The sequence below is a fragment of the Anser brachyrhynchus genome (genome assembly GCF_964034855.1).
Source record: "Anser brachyrhynchus genome assembly, chromosome: 3".
Lineage (NCBI taxonomy): Eukaryota > Metazoa > Chordata > Aves > Anseriformes > Anatidae > Anser > Anser brachyrhynchus.
In genome coordinates, this window is record NC_137696.1 from 60,434,435 (window position 1) to 60,455,204 (window position 20,770).

The 20,770-nt window shown below is 39.7% G+C and overlaps 1 protein-coding gene and 1 long non-coding RNA gene across 11 annotated transcripts in view; one reads left to right on the forward strand and one right to left on the reverse strand.

Annotated features, from left to right (window-relative positions):
• ARID1B (AT-rich interaction domain 1B) overlaps positions 1–14,414 on the forward strand; it is a 326,453-nt gene extending 312,039 nt beyond the window's left edge. For 3 of the 6 annotated variants that reach the window (XM_080585917.1, XM_080585913.1, XM_080585914.1), the window contains 6 exons: positions 1,356–1,506; positions 2,509–2,625; positions 4,219–4,315; positions 7,536–8,325; positions 9,196–9,326; positions 11,331–14,414. In XM_080585917.1, the coding sequence (XP_080442043.1) occupies positions 1,356–1,506; positions 2,509–2,625; positions 4,219–4,315; positions 7,536–8,325; positions 9,196–9,326; positions 11,331–13,040 (2,996 nt within the window). In that variant the 3' untranslated portion in view covers positions 13,041–14,414. The remainder of the gene's footprint in view (positions 1–1,355; positions 1,507–2,508; positions 2,626–4,218; positions 4,316–7,535; positions 8,326–9,195; positions 9,327–11,330) is intronic. The other 3 variants (XM_080585915.1, XM_080585918.1, XM_080585916.1) reach the window with 1 other exon arrangement.
• On the reverse strand, positions 13,772–20,700 carry LOC308192379. 5 transcript variants are annotated; one of them, XR_013948761.1, is made up of 5 exons: positions 20,015–20,120; positions 19,773–19,898; positions 18,868–19,669; positions 16,498–17,195; positions 13,772–15,934 (listed from the first exon to the last, which is right to left on the reverse strand). It is a non-coding gene; the product is annotated as an uncharacterized lncRNA (long non-coding RNA). The 5 variants fall into 5 exon arrangements; XR_013948762.1 differs by having other exon boundaries at positions 13,772–15,254; positions 15,653–17,195; XR_013948760.1 differs by lacking the exons at positions 19,773–19,898; positions 20,015–20,120 and adding exons at positions 20,153–20,214; positions 20,301–20,700 and having other exon boundaries at positions 13,772–17,195; positions 18,868–18,931.
• Positions 20,701–20,770: the final 70 nt, after the last annotated feature.

A 20,770-nucleotide genomic window follows, 5' to 3' on the forward strand; every position in this document is an offset into this window, starting at 1 on the left:
TATTTTAGAGGAACTTAACGGTTTCCTAAAACTGTTTCCAGGAACACATTTCAGGAATGACGGCATAAATTCCTAGGGTAAGATTTTATGCAATGCAGTATGCTTCTTGAAGGTGGTTAGCTACTCTGCAAATCGGATCCTGGACTTCAGTGTTAGAATATGAAACTCTGAAGCAACAGGCCTGGGTGTAGTAGGGCTGAACTGGGAATTCACTGTGTGGAACTGAGCAAGTCTCCTTATGTTGTCTGTCTGTTTACATATTTTTCAGAATAGGAAAGCTAATTTTTTTCTCACTTAGACAACCCTTGAAAAAAGGTGATAAACATGCTCAAAGGTTGTTCATTTTTAGAAAGCAAAAATTAAAATTAATGTCAAATCTGACTCTTATCCTTTTGGGCACTTAACCTACAGGTGTTTTTGCAGATACTATAAAATGTGCTTAAAATGAATCAGTCTTGCATACCTTGTATATAGGAAAGTGGGAGGAAGGAACACAAGTAGGGCTCACAATGGCTGCAAATAGAAGAGTAAATAGAGGAGATGAAATTAAGAAGTGGAAACAGAAAGAGGGCAAAGGGGAGACATAGGAAGAAAAGGTCCATAAATCAAGCGAAGGATACGGAATGGAATGGAATGGAATGGAATGGAATGGAATGGAATGGTTGAAAGGGACATACAAAGATTGAGTCCAACTGCCTGATATGTGATGAACTGGAGAGATAAGTTAAAATAGATAGGTAGCCTGATGTGATCTTTTAAACCTTTCCTTTAAATCCTTTTGCCTGGACTGCGGAGACTAGCACAATGTGGTTGGAGTCAGGGGAAGGTCTCCTCTGTCTTAGATTCATTTTAGTTGTTATATCCATCTGAGATTAAGTGGGCTTATTCCTTCAGTAAGCAAGTTCTGATATATGTAGGTATATAAGTGCTTTATGAGCAAAAGAAGAACCTAATCCCTACAGCTTTATAATTCAAACTATGAGACTTGCTTTCATCTGTTTGTAGGGTTCATGTTTGCGTTAATATTTAGCGTTGTTTGGGGTGAAAAGAGAAAGAGCAAGTTCATCTTCAGCTATAAAGACCACAGGGAAGAAGCTGCCTTGGTGCCTGTTGAGTTCAGTTCGATATGATGAGATTACTTTCTTCGTTTGCAGCTCCTATATAATATTATAACCATCATCTTGGTAGTGGTGCTGCTTCATGTGTTTTCATCAGGCCCTGGAGAGCTTGTCAGACACCAGCTAATTCTCCTTGGCAGTGTTAGGGATCGGAACATTATTTTAAAATATATCATTTAATAAAAAGATATCTTCAAACACCCAGAATAATATATTTAATTTCCTTTACTGTTTCAGTGCCTGGAAGCAATGAGCCTTTCATGACCCCTGGACAAATGCCCAACAGTGGAATACAGGATATGTATAACCAGAGTCCATCTGGAGCGATGTCCAACATGAGCATGAGCCAGCGACAGCAGTTCTCTTATGGAAGTGGCTATGACAGGAGGTGAGTTAATCTTCAGGAGAAAGGAAAGCACATTAGTGAAAACAATCATCTCCCCTTCTCATTTTCCTATCTCACCTTGCAGAGAACATAGCGGCCTATATTTCCTACAGCATCTTGCTAAATCACTGGGAGTTAAACCGTTGGTAGTGACAATGTCTAGCTGTTTACAGAAATTAATAAAGAGGAATTGTTACACTTCAGAATTCACTCAAGCTGCAGCAGATCAGCAAATGGGTGTGTTTGACAGCTGCCTTCAGCTGGCTGCTGTGCTGGGCTGTGATGGTGTAAAGTAGCACTTCAGTTAGTCTTCTTGCCATGTTTTCACGTAAACAGTTGTTGGTGGGCTTTTTTGAAAAACAAAACGCACAGCCTAACTGTGTTTGGTTTGCGGTCTGTTAGTGGATTGTCTTTGGAAATTCTGGAGTCTGCTGTCTGAGCTGTAGGGGCACTGGTCTTTCAGTGTGTCCATCAGGACCCTTGTAAGTTTGCCTTTCAGTGAAGTAAGCAAGAATAAATTTGATTCTCTTTTGTTTATGCTGGGAAAGCCTTTGGAAAAAATAATAATAAAGAAAAAAACAGTAAAATCACTGATGAATGAGCATTGTTACATAGCAAGCAGAGAGGTTTGAGACTGTTTGGATTTTATTAAGCATTCCAGTAGGTTTTGCAGCTCTGGCTTTATTCCCACTTCTACTCTCATTAGATTGTGTACTTCAGCTTCCTTTTTTGTTTCCTGGTGGTAGCTAAAGTGATGCAGAGTTGGACTTTTAAGTGTAACAGTGAAGTTGAGTTTTCACTCATAGTTTGAAGTAGTAGGTGTGTAGACTAACACAGCTGTCATGTTCAACAGGTCATATTGCTGGGGAGTCAGTGAGATTAAAGTTTCCAGCGGAAGGTGATAAGTCAAGCAAATGTTTTCTTTAAGGGGTGTGTTTTGTTTTCTTGGCAATTTTGGAGAATAAGTGCTTTTTACAGAATGAGGTTTCCTTTGTCATTTTTTAGGTCGGATCATGGGCTGGGTCCTGAAGGCAGTATGGGACCACCTGGTCAAAGCAACATGGTGCCTTCAAACAGTGACCCAAGCATGTACTCTCCTAATCGTTACCCTGGCCAGCAAAGGTGAACACTGATTTCTCTGTTTGTAATATCTGCAATAACCAGCTAATGAGTGCTAGCAGCCTCTGTGGGAGCACGTAGAATATGCGGCCTCTTGGTGTTGCTTACGCTTTGTCTGTTCTTATTTAGGCTTTTACCGTTGGTTCAGTTTCTTGGGGGTACAGAGGCTTGGGAGAATCAGTTGGCTTTGTGTAGCTGTAGCATCATAGACGTTAGAAAAGGAGTATACATACTGCCTTGTGTATCTCCCTGCCAACACTGAACTGAACATGTATTATAGCCCCAAGTTCTCCAGTGCAGCATTAAATGACACTAATTCTGAAGCTTCCACAGCTTCATTTGGATTGTGGTTATCCTGTGGCTAACAAAACTAACATTTAGAAAATGTTTCCTTATGTTTATAATGCACATGTACCTTTGCGCATTTTTATCGTGTAGCACATAAAATCTTTGACAAGTGTAGACAGTTCCTATCAGGTATATTGTTCTTTTAACTGTCACTAGGTATTTTCTCTCCATCCACATGATAATTTTAGGAAATACTAAACAGCTATTGCTTTCGCTCTGGTCAACGCACAAAAACTGTGAATTTTCTATGCTTTTGGAAAAGCCATGTCCCATGAGAACTTTTAATGTGTCAGGTTCCCCAGTCTTCTTTGTTTCTCTGACTCTCCGTGATATATTACTTCCATAATTATACTCAAATGGTGGCTATGTTCTTACTGGTAATGTGCAGAGTGGAATTACTGACATACTGGTCTGCAATACAGTGTTAATTTTTCAGTCTAAATACTTTCCAAGCACTTCATTTCAGCAAATTAAATTTCATTCAGATGTGCTAAAAATACAGCAGTTGCACTGCAGTGCCCCTCAGAGGTCATGAAGGGCCACAGGTAAGTTTCCAAGTGCAGCTCAATTCTGCCTCCTATGTGTATACTTCATTTATGTAGCTTTAGTTAAAAATTAAATGAATCTTAGCAAAATCATAAAAGTACTGTTTTCACTCAGTGATAATGTGTTTAAACATTACATATTGTAACATAATAATATTTGTACTAACTTTCTGTCACTATGGTCCAACTAAAATCACAATTTAGAATCACAGAATTTCACTTTAAATCACCAGTTAGGTATTGATTATATACCTAACCTACATACCTATATATTAATTACATTCTTAATCCAGAAAATAGTCTTCATGGAGATCTACTCTTTAAACACAAGCATCTTGACTCGCAATGTCTGAGCTATACATCAAGTTCTTGTCCTGCTACTACTGGTTCCCAGTGTCACTGTAGCTACCTGTCTTACCTCTTTGCTGACCATACTCTGTTTCCGTTCCTGACAGCTACTCCTAAATCCCTCTGCTGCATCTTCATTGCTTCTCCTTCCTTCTATCTGCTTTACCTCCTTCCTTTGACTGCCAGCTCCAGCAGAGCTTACTACACTAGGCTCTGGACCATACCACACTGTACCTTCACTGTGTTTCCAAAAGGCAAATATCTTCAACGTGCGAGATCATCAGAGCAATTTCCTTTTCCTGGTGGCTTGGAAATTCCATCAGCTCTAAGTGTTGATTTGAATGCTTCATTTTAGGCATGAACCATACGGGCAGCAGTATCCAGGACAAGGACCTCCCTCAGGACAGCCACCATATGGAGGACATCAACCTGGAATGTATCCACAGCAGCAGGTAGGAAAAGGGGAAACAGCTATATTCATAATATTTGTTTAATAAATGTCACCCCAAAGTTCTGTGTACACTCAAAACATTGTTTATAGAATGTATGTCTTCTGGCACAAAGGAGCACTGTAGTTCTGGTCAGAATCACAGCCCAGATGGATAAGCAGTGTATATGCAGCTATAGGAGAATATGTTCATAACACTGAAAGAGCATAAATTTTAACAGATGTTCTGTGGCTTTGGATGTGTATCAAGTGAATGTCCCAAGTTAATAACCAGCAGACTGGGAAAGTATAACTCATAGGCTAGTAAAGTGATGCTGCCTCACTTTCAGAAACAAATAGGAAAGCCGCTTGACTGGCAGATTGAAGGGCCTCAAATTATGTCATGCAGCCAAGTGAACCCAACAGAAAACCGGAACAGAGTCAATCATGCAGTACTCGCAATTATTTTGAATGCTGCGGTGGGTCATGTGCATTACCTATCTTTAATATATATCAGATGGTATATTCCCTCTGTGTTCTCTAGTAATATGTTACCAATACATAAGAGGTGTTATTAGTGTTAAAAATAACCTACACCGTTTGCACATTTCAGTCTCTCTGTGTAAGATCTTTGAAAATACAAGTGATACTAAAATTTAAGGTTTTTGTAAGATGCATCATTACTACCTTGTGGGTGAAATCCCTTCTTGTAAGTCAATAGCAAAACTACACTGACTTCAACAAGGTCAGAGTTTCATCTTGCATGTTATGAGTTCCAGTTATACAGTAATCGAAATTAGCTTCCAAAGTAGAAAACATTTCCTTATAATACAATATCAGAATGTAAGCTTGTTTTCAGACAATTCCAAATAGTCCTTTTCAGTTTGGGATAGAGTTTTACTAGGAAATTTAGGAAAGAAAAAAGAAAAAGGAGCTCTTAGGCTACGTTGTACCAAAAAGGTTTAAAATGTTCAGTTTCTTACCTATCTCTTTGGTTCAAACATCTCTAAAATAGCACAATCAAAAAAGTGATGTGTTGTTCTTTACAATGAGCATGTGCTAGCAGTCGAGATGATTTAATGGGGAAATTGCAAAGATGCATAACAGAAGTTTGTGATATTCCATGCTAACATATGTAGGTTATATATTAACTACATGTTCATTTAAGCAAGAAGGCAGCTTAAATTTGTGTGTATGTATATATATATATATTTGGTCCTGTCCCTAGTGCTGTTTATGTGCTTTGTATAATGTCTCTTGACTGCAAAATGCATTCATTTAAGCATGAATGCAAAAAAGCATTGAAGAATGAAGGGCAAGAATCCTGGCCTTGGCCCCTCCCAGAGGGGGCTCCCACTCCCGGAGGATTCCCCCCTTCCACTTAGCTAGGGATCAGGTTGCCCCTTCCTTACTCTATTTCCTAAGTTTCACTCTGTGGCGTTCAAGAAGAATGTGAAAAATGGCCCTTTCAAAGCCTTATCTACAGCCTGAAGGCTGGGGAATGACTAGGAAGGAGGCGCTTGGAGCAGGAACCCCTGGGGCTAATGAAGCACTTTGAGCCAGTTTTTTCAATTCTTGTATGAATGCTCGTAGCCTGAGAGTTATTACACAGCAGGTGACCGGTGTTGGTGTCTTTTTGTCTGTTGCAAGATCTCACAATTCCACTTTCCCAGTGGAGAGAGGCGCATTGTGCAGCCCCGGTCACCCTGCTGAACCTTTACACGGGAGGGGGAATTGAGGTGCATCACTGCCCTCAGCACTGGTTACCTTTAGGCATAAAGCAGGATGTACTTGCCACTGTAGTTGCCACTACATAGACAAGAGCACTGAACAGCTTTTGTAAAGGTACGTGCTTCGTTCCCAAGTGTCTGCTTTAAGCATTCTGAATCACTGGTAAAACAAACACCTTCTCAGATGTGGCAACTACCAAGTCAGTTCTCAATGTATGAATTGGCCCAAAGTGTGGAATTTGCCACAGCAAGTAGCTTATGTAAGGCTGAAAAGGCTATTCTCAAATAGCCAGACAGCTCTATAGCAAGTTTTAAAAAAAAAATACTTTCAAGCAATGTAGCAGTTGCATTTTTATGTGCACCAAAGTTGGAAGATGAGTTTATGAATCCCAGAGCTGTTTTAACTGACCCATATTGAATACATACTGAATTTTATCTATATGTAGATATAGATACCAGGGGAGCCATAACTTTGAATTTAACATAGATCATATATTCAAAAATCGCCCGTTTAATTCAAATGCTGCATTCGGTGTGGTTTGAACTGTGCAACAAATTCCCAAAGGATTCAAGGACCCCTGCAAACTTTACCACTCTCCCCTCAAATTGCAACATCTTTTTTTTTTTGTCCTGCTGTCTTAAATACAGACAAACTTGTATGATTTAAAAACGACTCGGCTCCCCCCACAGTGTAACAGCTTACCTCACACAACATTCCCCAGTTGAGAGGGTGAGAAACAAAGATGGAATAAACCATGGGTGGCAGCTGTTAGTTACATCGCTTCATTCATCACTGATCAGCAGTGTAAGAACCTGCATAAACTAGGGTAGAATGTTTGGATGTGACCAGTTTTTAAAATAATCTCACGTTTAATTAAAAGTGCTTAGGATGATTTGGGAAGGAGGGCTGGTTGCCCAAGCAGGACCGTGTTCCCAGGAATTATGCAGAGTAACAAATGAAGGAGAATGTTTTCTCCTAATAGTATAGATATTGTGTGTAGTTTATGCTCTATCATAATCCAGTGTTTCAACCTTACATGCTTGTGGCATATCCTGTTATTTTAAGAGTTCATTCAGTGCTTGTCCTTTGAAAAGATTAAATGAGTGGTTTTGATTTTTTTTGAAATTTGTCTTCTTAGCAGGCTAAGCATAAAAAAGAGTGAAAATATCTTAGTTGATGAGGACTGCTGCCTTTCTATGCATGTCTTAAATGGCCAATGGAATTTTATCTGACAGATAGGAAAGGAAGGGGAAAGGGGGAAAACAAGAGCAAGCATAAGAAAATTCAGCCCAAGGATAAGTTTCCTGTCAATATTAAGTTATAAATGCAGCACAACAGAGGCTTAAAAAGAAAGCCCTCGATCAAGCCTAACTATAGCACTGTGTGCCTGACTGGAATCAGCATGATCCTTCCGGAACGAGGAGCCTTCAGCTTTTTAAATGAGCTTCCAGACGATCTATTTGATTTTGTATGGAGTAAAAGTGACAAATCTTTCATTTTATTTTTTTTTTCAGAACTATAAGCGACACATGGATGGCATGTATGGGCCCCCAGCCAAGCGCCATGAAGGGGATATGTATAACATGCAGTATGGCAACCAGCAACAGGAAATGTACAACCAGTACAGCAATGCTTACACTGGGCCTGACAGGAGGCCCATGCAGGGACAGTATCCGTATCCATATAACAGGGAGAGGATGCAGGGCCCAGGGCAAATGCAGCAGCATGGAATACCTCCCCAGATGATTGGTGGCCCCATGCAGTCGTCGTCCTCCAGCGAAGGTCCTCAGCAGAACATGTGGCCAACACGAAACGATATGCCTTACCCTTACCAGAATAGGCAAGGTCCAGGAGGCCCTGCACAGGCCCCGCCGTATCCAGGGATGAATCGCACTGATGATATGATGGTACCTGACCAGAGGATAAACCACGAGAGTCAGTGGCCTTCTCATGTCAACCAACGTCAGCCTTCTTATATGTCATCCTCAGCCTCCATGCAGCCTATCACTAGACCTCCTCAGTCATCCTACCAGACGCCACCCTCTATGCCAAATCACATCTCTAGAGCTCCAAGTCCAGCATCCTTCCAGCGCTCTTTGGAAAACCGTATGTCTCCAAGCAAGTCTCCTTTCCTACCCTCCATGAAGATGCAAAAAGTTATACCCACAGTTCCGGTGTCACAGGTCACAGGACCTCCACCCCAACCACCACCGATTAGGCGAGAAATTACCTTCCCCCCAGGCTCTGTAGAAGCATCGCAACCAGTCTTAAAACCAAGACGAAAGATTACCTCAAAAGATATTGGTAAGCATCAAAACAAAAGCCAAATACCGAAACACGTTGGGAAAAAGGGACTTTGATCTTTATTTTATTTTGCATTTTAAGACTATTTTGGCAAACAGTTAACTTTGGTAACTATTATGTGATAATGTTCAATAAAAATGTAGTAATATATGCATCAGGAGGATGATACTTAAAACTCGCCCCAGCAAATCTGACCTGAAAGGAAATCAGTTTTTAATATGGAGATGTGAGGTGTCAAAAAAAGCATATTTATATTAAAAATGAAGTTTGTCTCAGACTTCTAAAGGTTATGTGTTGAAAGTTCCATAGGAATGTCTGTTAAATCACCAGTGCAACATTTCTACATTCTTGTCCCGTGGAAGCTCATAACAGAGCTAATGCTGTTCTGTTGCGTACTTACAGTGTCTGCCTTCCTTGAGTGGCCCATTTTTTCATTCCATATTATTTGTCTTTTTTTTTTCTCCCCATATTCTTTCCTAAGTATCTACTTATCTTGAATTCCTGTTACATTTCGCACATTCAAGTTCTCATACTTCAAATTCCCATACTCCTGACAGAGTATTCTACTTGTATTTATGGATTATTTGCTTTGGTCAACTTCTCAAAAGTTTGTAAGATGATTTCATCTTCAGCAAAGTAGGAAGAATGGCCCTGTTAAGGTATTCTCCGGAATTAAGTCTAAGCAGCAGTTATAGAAAAACAGAATGAAGCTAAGTGGTGAAACCAGGGTTTTAAACAAGCAGTGTTTCGGTAACTATGTTTCATTTGTATTTTGCATCTTCGGAACGTCACAGCTTGTTCTTTCAAAACTCATTAACAGTCTGCGAGAATGCACTAATACTGTTTTATTTTTATCCTTTCTTTCTCCAGTAACTCCTGAGGCCTGGAGAGTGATGATGTCTCTTAAATCTGGTCTTTTGGCTGAAAGTACCTGGGCGCTAGACACTATTAATATTCTTCTGTATGATGACAGCACTGTCGCTACTTTCAACCTCTCTCAGGTAGGTGGGAAAGCAAAATACCTTTCAGCCTTCCAAGGAAAGCAAGTGCCAATACAATACATATAAAAAGCTGAAGTCTCTTAAAATTGATCATAATTAACATAAAACTGAGTATTGCAAAAATTCCATTTGTGATTATTGGTAACAGTGAGCAACAAAACATGCTTGAGGGTGGAGTAGGGGAAATAAGCTTAAAAGGGAGGGTATCTCTTGTAGAAAGGGACACACAAGAATGTAAGAATTTTATCACTGGCAGAAGACTAATGTGTAAATTCACATTTGTTGTAGCTCAAGGACAATCCCAGAAAACAGCAGTCTTGTGTTTCCAAAAAAAGGCATTGCAGAACAATGTTAAATCTACTTGAGACTGCCTTTCAGTCACTATTGTCTGACTCATTAGTCCCATACTAGGCTGTAAGATTTTCTTAATCACATATTTTTTGTTTCATTTCTTCTTCCAGTAAATTAAGTTTTTACAGAAATTTCAGATTTATAAGATGATTTAAAGTCTAAAACCCACTGTTTGTCCACAGGACACAAGTAACATGCAATTTAACAGTGTATGCTTTTGCCTCGCTACCTCCCAGCATTTTTCAGCCCTGCTCTACCCATTGGCCTGTTAGGTGGCGGTAATAGAGGGTATGCTGGTAATGCACATAATCTAAAATTTGTACAAATTAAATATTCAGTTTCTCTGCTCCATTCATTCCTGGGTTACTAATAGTGTAACTCATCATTTTTTAAATATAATGACCTTTTTTTTTTTTTTTTTAAATACAGACACAGATGGTACATTTCATCCCACCTAACTTTAGAACAAGGGATATCTATAGCATGATTCATCTCATCCTAAAGTAGAGATCTAAAATAGGTCAGATGAATCATACCCTAGAAATGGCCTCTAAAAGATCATGGACTATAAAAGGAATCTAGACAATTAGGTTAGGTGTGTAACTGTTGCAGGTGTTTGGAGTTAAGCGAGGTGAATCTCATCTGAATTCTTTGTTAGAGATTGCATTAATACACCTTGTGCAAATTACACAGAATACCAGATTATTTTAGATTTTTGGGGGGTTACTTTTGCCTCAAACACAATTTCCAATGGCAGTCAGGACTCTTTATGATGACTGATAATCCCTGCAGTTCATAAGGATTTGTTTGTTCTTAATTCTTTGGGGGTTTTGGCAGTGGTTAGAGAATTCAGAATGGACAAAAGGATACATTTTGCTGAACACCTATTAGTCTACAATTAAAACAACCATTAGAAGGCAGACAATCAGGCTGAATATATCATAACAGTAAAGAATTTTTAATAATAAAGCCACTGAGGATAATTAGTACCAAGTCCAACTACTGCCTTTCCATGAGAAAATGATTACAAGTTAATTAAGAGGATTAAAGCTAAATGAAAACTGTTTCTGAAGGATGACTTACAGCACCAGGCTCCAATAACAATTTTAAAATACTGCCAGGCAAAAAGAGAACCATTCCAGTAGAGGTGGGATATTAATCTAGGATGTTAGTTCCTTGAGCCCGAACTGCAGATTCCTACAGAACAGTTGGTTTTAGAGGCTGAGAGGCAAAGAAGAATTGTCAACTTTAGGATTCGAATAAAAGTACAATTGAGAAAAGCAAAGTGAGTCTGAAACTTCAGTACTCTGAACAGACAATAAAGAATACTAGGCACTTCCCAGGGGACAGAACAGCTAGGCTAGGTGTCTACTGCAGCTTAAAGGAGGCATATGAATAAAAGTATTGTACTTCTCCTAGCTGTTACAGTTTAAGCAATTGGAGCCATGATAGTCTGACATTATATACTGATGGGACAGAAACTAAAAGAATTTCCTTTGATTAACTTCTGCCATACAGGGCCTAGCGACAAGTCCACAGCAGGAGGAGGGAAATATTCACAGATGTATGCTTTGGTGTTCCTAGTAAAATTCCATGCAGACAAAAATATTTATCTGTTTTTTGTTTGTTTGTTTGTTTTTCTTCTCCCCTTAGTTGTCTGGATTTCTAGAGCTTTTAGTAGAATATTTTAGAAAATGCCTGATTGACATTTTTGGAATCCTTATGGAATATGAAGTGGGAGATCCAGGTCACAAAGCACTTGATCAGAAAGCAGCCAAGAAAGATGATAGCCAGTCCTTGGCAGAGGATACTGGAAAAGAGGAGAACGATGAATGTATTGACTATTTTGATGAAGAGGAGGAGGAGGGGGATGATGAAAAGGTAGAAGAAGAAAAAAGCATTGTTTTTTCCACTCCTGGTGCCATTGCTGATCCAAGCGAGAGGCCAAAACAAGCCAGTAAATTTGACAAGCTGCCAATAAAGATTGTAAAGAAAAATAATCTATTTGTTGTTGACCGATCTGACAAACTTGGACGCGTTCAGGAATTTGATAGTGGACTTCTCCACTGGCAGCTTGGTGGTGGTGACACAACTGAGCATATCCAGACTCACTTTGAAAGCAAGATGGAGATTCCTCCACGCAGGAAAGCCCCTCCTCCCTTGAACTCTCCAAGCAAAAAGAAGGACCTCGAGGGGAAAGGTGAATCTGAGGAACAGCAAGAAAAAAGTATAACAGCAACCATTGACGATGTCCTCTCAGCCCGGCCAGGAGCATTGCCTGAAGACTCAAACTCTGGTTCCCAAACAGAGAGCAGTAAATTTCCCTTTGGGATCCATCAAGCCAAAAGCCACCGGAATATTAAACTGCTAGAGGATGAGCCAAGGAGCCGGGATGAGACTCCTCTATGCACCATAACTCACTGGCAAGACTCCTTGGCCAAACGCTGCATCTGTGTGTCAAATATCGTCCGTAGCTTGTCTTTTGTGCCTGGCAATGACACCGAAATGTCCAAACATCCAGGCTTGGTGCTGATCCTGGGAAAGTTGATCCTTCTTCACCATGAGCATCCAGAAAGAAAGCGAGCGCCGCAGACTTACGAGAAAGAGGAAGAGGAGGACAAAGGGGTGGCCTGCAGCAAGGATGAGTGGTGGTGGGACTGCCTCGAGGTCTTAAGGGATAATACATTGGTCACATTAGCCAACATTTCTGGGCAGCTAGACTTGTCTGCTTACACAGAAAGCATCTGTTTGCCAATTTTGGATGGCTTGCTGCACTGGATGGTGTGCCCATCTGCGGAGGCACAGGATCCTTTTCCAACCGTGGGGCCCAACTCAGTTCTTTCGCCTCAGAGACTTGTGCTGGAGACCCTGTGTAAGCTCAGTATCCAGGACAATAATGTGGACCTTATCTTGGCCACCCCCCCATTCAGTCGTCAGGAGAAACTCTACGCTACTTTAGTTAGGTACGTTGGGGATCGCAAAAACCCGGTCTGCCGAGAAATGTCCATGGCGCTCTTATCGAACCTTGCCCAGGGGGACACATTAGCAGCAAGGGCAATAGCTGTGCAGAAGGGAAGCATCGGAAACTTGATAAGCTTCCTGGAGGATGGGGTCACCATGGCCCAGTACCAGCAGAGCCAGCATAACCTCATGCACATGCAGCCTCCGCCTCTGGAGCCACCTAGCGTAGACATGATGTGCAGGGCAGCCAAGGCCTTGCTGGCCATGGCTAGAGTGGACGAGAACCGCTCAGAGTTCCTTTTGCACGAGGGTCGTTTGCTGGATATCTCAATATCTGCTGTCCTGAACTCTCTGGTTGCATCTGTCATCTGTGATGTACTTTTTCAGATTGGGCAGTTATGACATAAGTGAGAAGCCAAGCATGTGTGAGTGGAGATTAGAGGGTCACATATAACTGGCTGTTTTCTGTTCTTGTTTATCCAATGTAGGAAGAAGGAAAAAAAAAGAATCTTTGCTCCTCTGCCCCATTCACTATTTACCAATTGGGAATTAAAGAAATTATTAATTTGAACAGTTATGAAATTAATATTTGCTGTCTATGTGTATAAGTACATCTTTTTATTTTATTTTTTTTAACCAAAGTTGCTGTCTAGTACATTCAAAGGTCACACTTTTTTTTTTTTCCATAGATATCCTTTTCAATGTTCTTTTCCATGTTTGTATTGCATATTTTTTGGGAAGCGAACTAGTGACTTTTTAAAAAAAATGTTATGGCAAACCATTGTATGATGGAAAAAAATCTCACCACTTTGAAACGAAAAGGTGAAAAATAACCAACATACCAAGTTCCTGTGTGTTTTATTTTTTCAAATAAGGAAAAAATAAAAAAAAACTTGTATACCATCACCCAAAGCTCTGTGCAATAGAAGATTCTAGTGATGTAGGTGTAGGGGATCAAGGAGGGTGTCAGTCAGTAGTCAAAATACAAAACGATATGGGTTTCTCCTCAGGAGAAATGGTTACATTAGGCTAGGAGCAAAACAAAACAAAAAATTCAAGTTAAAAGATTTTTAAACAAAACCTGATGATAAACATCAATTGCTTCCTCACCAGAACTGTCTTGTCTACATCTGTTCTTTTTTTTTTTTTTGACCTTCCACAATGACAGTTCTTCACGATTCCTTTAATCATTTTTTAAAATATTTTTTTATTGCCTAAGGGCCGTGATGTATATAGAAGTTGTACATTAAACATACCCTCATTTTTTTTTTTAGTACAAAGTTTTTAGTTTCTTTTTCATGATGTGGTACCTACAAAGTGATAGTAGAATTATTTTTTCTTTCATTTGGGCCATATCTCCAAAAAATAATAAAATAAAAAAAAAGAAAAAAGAAAAAACCCAACACAGAAAACCAACAACTGAGGGTAATGTACAAGTTTCTGTATGTATAAAGTCATGCTCTATTTCGGGAGAGCAGCCGATCACAATTTGCTTTATAAATCAAGGTGTGGAAATGGTTACGTATGGATTGATTTAAGAAAATGGTTACCAGTCTACAGACAAAAAATATATACAGGAAAAAAAGGAAGAAACACAACTTCAAAGATTTTTCAGTGACAAGAATCTGCATTTGTATTTCAAGATAATGTAGTTAAAAAAGAAAAAACTTGATGTAAATTCCTCCTTTTCCTCTGGCTTAATGAATTTCATTTATTCAGTATAAAATCTTTATATGTTCCACATGTTAAGAATAAATGTACATTAAATCTTGTTAAGCACTGTGATGGGTGTTCTTGAATAATGTTCTAGTTGCAATGTGGGATATCGGAAAGCAGACTAATTGCAAGAAAGAGCAATAATGATTATTCTCTTTCCCCTCCTTTATTATTATGACCTTCAGAAATATTACTCTGCTGTTCAAGTATTCTAGCAACTTGCTCTCGTTTTAGAAAAACCTTCTCAAATCACAGAGAAGTGTTTCTAATTATTATTTATAAAACCACGGAGCCTCAAAGGGGAAGACATGGCTGGCAAATAGTCCTGACCATGCAGGTATCTAGTCTCAGTGCTGCGTTTGGGAGGATGTTAGAAAAGGTGACAGAAGATTTTGTTAAAGCAATAACCAACTTGACGAAATTGATCTGTATTCACTACCTGTAATCCTCTCTGTTGGTTAAAGGTGCAAATACCCCAGTGATGTGGGTATTTAGAATAAACACCCCCCCACTTCTCGATACTGTATGTGTCATTGCATACTTACATGGCCTCTCATCCTGGGATTCCCCCGGTAAAGTGGATCAGGCTTTAATAGAGCACATCCATCGCTGCAGTTGGTGGGAGATGGCCATTTCAGTTTCAGGAACTATCTGGTTTCCACTCTCACCTGGTGACATCTTGTTGCTGAATATTGTTCAAGCACTAATTTTTGCTGTTTCATCTTGGATCATTGACTTTGTTAGTGTGATCATAAAAAGCTAATAATAATCAATTTCTCCGGAATTGCCACATAATTACACTGTTAGTGGACATCCTCCTCCCCTCTCCAATCACAGCGCGGAGGTAGTTGAAAATTACATCCCCCTTTGGCATACTGCCCGTCTTGTTCATACGGATTGCTGTAACATTAATATATGTAAGAGAACTTCAGAGACAGGTAAAGTATATACAATTATAAGCCGAGTTTGAAACGTGACTCCCTAGAGTCACGAAAAGTAATTTCTCCTTCTAGCTTTTCTTATTCAGTAATCTCTCCACTCCCACATCGCCTGCTGCAGCGGTCTTTCTTTCTCTTGCGTAACAAAGCATTCAGAAATAGGTGGTGAATTATAACCCACTTGTAACTCTTCATCACAGAAGGAGGCATATTTCAGGGGTGATTTTTACAGCTTAATACTAGGCAGTGTGGAAGTAGCATCCCCTACTAAACCCATTTCTTACTAACATTTTACTGCTTGATATTACCCTGTGGATACAAGCAAGCTGTTAAACAAACCCTCTGCAGAGCAATACTCACCCCTTTCTTGTCAAGGACATCTTGAGCCTGTTCTCTTTTCTCTTCAGCATTCAGACCCAGAAGTTCTCTGGGGGAAAAACCACACCTGTGGCAAAACACTTGCGAGCTGTCAGAGCCAGAGCTTTAATGTTATTCAGGACTGCTCTGAGCCTGGTTAAACAATGTGGTGAGGGGAAAAAAAAGCCATCTAGCCAGCCAGGCACATGATGTCCATCTGCATGTAACATTGCTGCCACTTTTCCAGGTGGACCAAGGAGCAGAACTGCCTGGGGAACTGGAAGACTGGAAAGGAAAGGTTAATAATACAGATGCTGCCTGAATGTGATTTACAGTAGTAACAGTAAATTATTTAAATCACTGGTTAATATTACAACACATTTATCAGAAGAAAGGCAAAATGTAAGAACTCCTCTCTGTTGTCAATTTATGATTTCACATCTCTTACTAATGTTTTCTTAAGCCTTTGGAGAACTACTGACGAGACTTGTGAACTTAGCATGTTCTGACTGAATCCTGAACAAGTCTGAGCTGCTGTTGGTATTGTTCCTGTGAGAGAGATTTAGTTTTTCAGTTAAAAAAATTTACATTTTTGTGCTGATGTGATCACAGGTAAGATGTAGTGAAAGTCAGACTAGTGCTAACAAGAGAGTGTGATATTTGACGTTCTAAAACCATAACAAGTTGCTTAGGGGAAAGCAACCAATTAGTATTTTAGGCAATAATCAAACCCACAAGTATTTGGCTGTATCAATAAGCTACCCATTGTTTGGCAGGACCAAGCAACTAATTGCTTATAGATTAAAATAGCAGCACTGAGATATGTGGAGTCCCTGAATCTCACTGACCTTTAGAATCACATCAGGAGCTAAAAGATGACTATCCCTTTTGGCAGGAAAATATGTTTTTGTTTCTTATTAGCATAGGTCAGCTTGATGGATGGGCTTGATGATCTTGAAGGTCTTTTCCAATCTAAATGATTTTATGATTTCCTACAATGTCCTTTAAAAAAAAAAAACTGCTCAGAAACACCATTTTCAACTATACAAAAGGAAGGATGTGGAAGAAAAATTCACCCACATTTAGAAGCCTTTGCACTTTCTCTTCCATCTTCTTTAGGTATTTTACACCACAATTGGTGACTTCTGTGCCATACATCACTTCTATGGGTCCATTATCTTTTTGCCCCGGATACCTCCAGAAGATCTAATTACACACAGAAATATTGTAGCAAAGCATATGTTTGTCTTTCACATGAGGGATTCACTTAGAACATTTTCACAGAGCAATTCAGAACAGACCTCTTACTTTATGATAATATGAAAGTACTACTTAGTGACAGGGAATCGAGTGAACCTGACATTTTTGACAAAAACACTTCCATCCAATAAAGGTCCAGCTGTTGCAGGGATAGGTGCAGGAGTTCATTTCAGCCTTTGCTTTAACCCTTTGTCACTGTGCTTCACGCTGCTGTTTCGTTCGGAAGGTGCTGTTCAGTGTTACTCAGCGGCAGAGAAGAAATCACTCACTGTTTCCTCCTTCCTCCCTGTAAAAGAGGAAGGGCTGTAAACATCCACTGTGCAGGTGACCAAGCTAACACGGGACTGAACTGGAACTTGGCAGCTGAAGTGAGGTGGCACACGCTAGTTCAACCTTTCAAGAAGCCGTGTGCTGCTTCATTACCTCACTATTGGTGTATCCTAAGAAGTAATACACACCTATTGCCCCAACACTGTAATAACATTATTACAATCACAAAACTCTTTTTTTTCTTTATATTAAACAGGAGAATAGTCTCAGGTTTTGAAACAAATTCTTCAGAGAGGGATGATGACTGCTATTTCTATCACCATCAACGTGGTAATGCCATAAATGTGGAAACCACACACAAAACCACAAAGTAGTCCCTGCTGCAAGAAGTTTATGTTCCAAGTCATGAACAAGTAAATGCAGGTGGAGACAGATGGGATAAAATGGAAACAAAAGCAACAGTAAACTAAAAATACAGGAACCACATACAGAGTGCAATTATAAAAAGCTAGAATATGGTCCCATACCATTTGCAAGTTCAATTTTCCTCAAGATAATTTGTGAGGTTTCTGGGGGCTCCCCCACTTCATTTTTCTGGTGAAATCTTACACCTTTAATGCCCAATTCCTTTCCCTCTATCCATCACAAAGATATTTTTAGGGATGGTTGAATCTGAAGAAAGGAGCAAGCGAAGTACTGAGGGAGGAACGGGAGAAAAGACATGGTGACTTGGAGAAAGGGAGGCAGAATATGAAGATCAAGCTAAAAGAAAAGCATCCTATGTCCCTGCTGCATCACTCTGTTTTCACATTTGGGTCATTCCAAAGAAACACATAATTAAACCAAGCCAAGAGAATTTGGCATTTCATTGGTGGCTGGTATAAAGAAGAAGGAACTAGAAAGAGATTTTAAGAGTTGGGCTGAGGAGAGGAAGGGAAGGAAAAGGAAAAGATGAGCCGCCACATGCAGGCTGGTAAATTTAATTTTTCCTTAATTATGTTTACCTTTCAAATCTCCAGGACAGCAGGAATGGGGAAGGATTAATATTGACTTTGATGTTAAATGCTCATTTGTTTATTTGTGCATCATCAGGAAAGGGTTTTCAAATCCTGGCCTTTCTTTCTGTAACCGTCAGCAACTGTGGGTACACATATTTTGGACTGCGTACGAGATCTAACTAGCTACATGCCTAAATGACTTGGTTTGTGCTTCCAGTTATTAGTTCTAACATAAATCTAAAATGTATTTCATTTCAGCATGGTTGTACAGTCTAAAAATGTTTTTTACTTCACATTGTTTTTAACTGGCCTAAACTTATGAGATGAATGGGCAAGATCCTCATCCAATGCCTTCAGCAGAGCTACAACGTCTTGCCCTGCATTTGTTAATTTACTCAGTCTGTCATTACTTGTAGTATATATTGCATTTCCATTAATTAAGGATAGTTATTTACATTAAAAGGGTGATGGGGTGGAATTGCCTAGCTAGCAGAGCAAATCCCAAATGGCTCAGGCATCTCTGTAATGTTTATTCAGGTCTGCAAAGAGACTCCTGAAGGACAAACATTCTGACTTCTGCTCCGCTATGGAGTATGTTTAAAAGGCAAGTTTATATATAATCATGCCAGGAGAAAGATACATGATTATTTAGCATGAAAAACTGTTAGACACATGCTAGGAAAAGCTTACTCCATGATGCAGTTCCACTCTACATGTAGCAATTTGTTTCTCAGTTCTATATATACATCTGCAACTGAGAAGAACAAAGAAAAATAAATAAATCTAGTACAAGTTTTACTGTCATTATAATAGAAAACTGCAAAGTTAACTACTAAATCTAAGAGAACTTGCAAAGAAACAATGTTCTATTTGTTGTATCACTACTACTAGAGCTTACATTGGACTTCTTATAAAAGATTGTTTTTGGTTTTTGCTTTTTATATGAAAGATGAAGCACTGTAGGAATGAGACACAGCAAGTGAGAAATAACAAGTACAACAAGGCTTCATCAGCAGAACCAGCTCTATATATTCTATATATTGTTAGGAAAGACAGAGACTGTTATTAACAAGGTATTTGTTATCAGTATCTTGTAACCACCTACAACATTCTATTCCCCATACTTCCATCCATTTTGTATAGCCATGCATGTTTCACTGTCATACCTCCTAACAGAACAAGGCAGGAGAAAAAAAGTGCTTCTCTTTCATTCTTTTTTTTTTTCCCTAACATTTACTCCCTAAGCCACTCATGTTGCTTTCTTCCCTTCCCCTAAGCATCAGTAACAAATACAGAATCCCATTTTTTAAGTTACTGAATTGCCTGGATTTTGTCTGTTATCGATATCTTTTGGTATATAGAGAGGTTTATTCATTGTGCTGGATTTTATAACCAGTTCTTGAGACAGCAGCATCCCCTGAAGGTTCTTATCCTGCAGGAAAAAGTGACTACAATCGTTTGCCAGCCTTAACAGTGTGGAGGTGGTTGAGATCTGTCAAGGAGAGGTAAAGAAAAAAAGCTTCATCATACATCTTACATTTCTACACCTCTTCAAAAGATGGGTATGTTGCTTATGGTAAGCACGAATAACCAACCTTTCCAGTCAGTAACTATAACCTCCTCAGCTTTTCTGTTATATAGGGTCTTTGGGGTAAATAGTTTTCTTTGAATATCAATAAAACCGCCAGTTTAAAAGCACTTAGATGCATGACCAGCGTACCCTGTGAAAATAATATTATGGCCTCCCTGTCAGCTCAGCCACAGCTTATTCTGTGCCCCAAGTGGCTAACACATATTTGTCAGCCTGGCATATTCCTGCCTTCCACAATATCCATACCTTGTCTAGGAAAGGAAAACCCCAGAACCAAGACATTGACTAGTAGACCATCAGCTGAGATATATTTTGTATCTAGGGCATAAAGAGGAAAATATACCAATAAGTAATGTGTACATAGAGATCAATTTCATTAAATACCTTCATTTATACAGAAGACGGTTAAGTCCAAACATGCTCTGAGCCACTGTGCCCATTTTTGCCTGGAAGAAGAATGGTAATAATGCATAAATGCAGCTGGTATCATTATTTTGACTTCAAGGAAGCCGCAGCTGCATGTACTTGCTACCTGAAGAGCTGAAGTCAGATTGAACTTTTTTTGTCCACAAGGGCCAGAATCCCCAGCTAGGCTGGGTCGGTGACCTCCTGGAGTTGTGCAGGTCTGCACCACCAGCAGAGCTCGGATCGTGCATGTGTGGTGCGCCCGTCTGTGTACTCACACTGGGTCCCCACCCATGCAGTCTGCTTGACTCCACTGGGGTGGGTTGCGATTCATTGCCATAACTGCTAACAGAGCACAGGTGCTCACACTGGGCATGTTTACCTGTGCCCTGCTTCTGTTGGTCTGCAGGTAGAAAGTGTCTTTTTATAAAGCCAGCTACTGTGGTATGTTCTGGCGTAAGTCCTGAGATGAATCTCCTGGCGTATCAGTTTCCCTGCCTTTGTGCTCCAGAAGTTATATAGCCTAATGGAAGTCAGTGGTAGAATTTACTCACATGAACTGGGAAATAGCAGGAATCTTCTTTCATCGGCTTATTT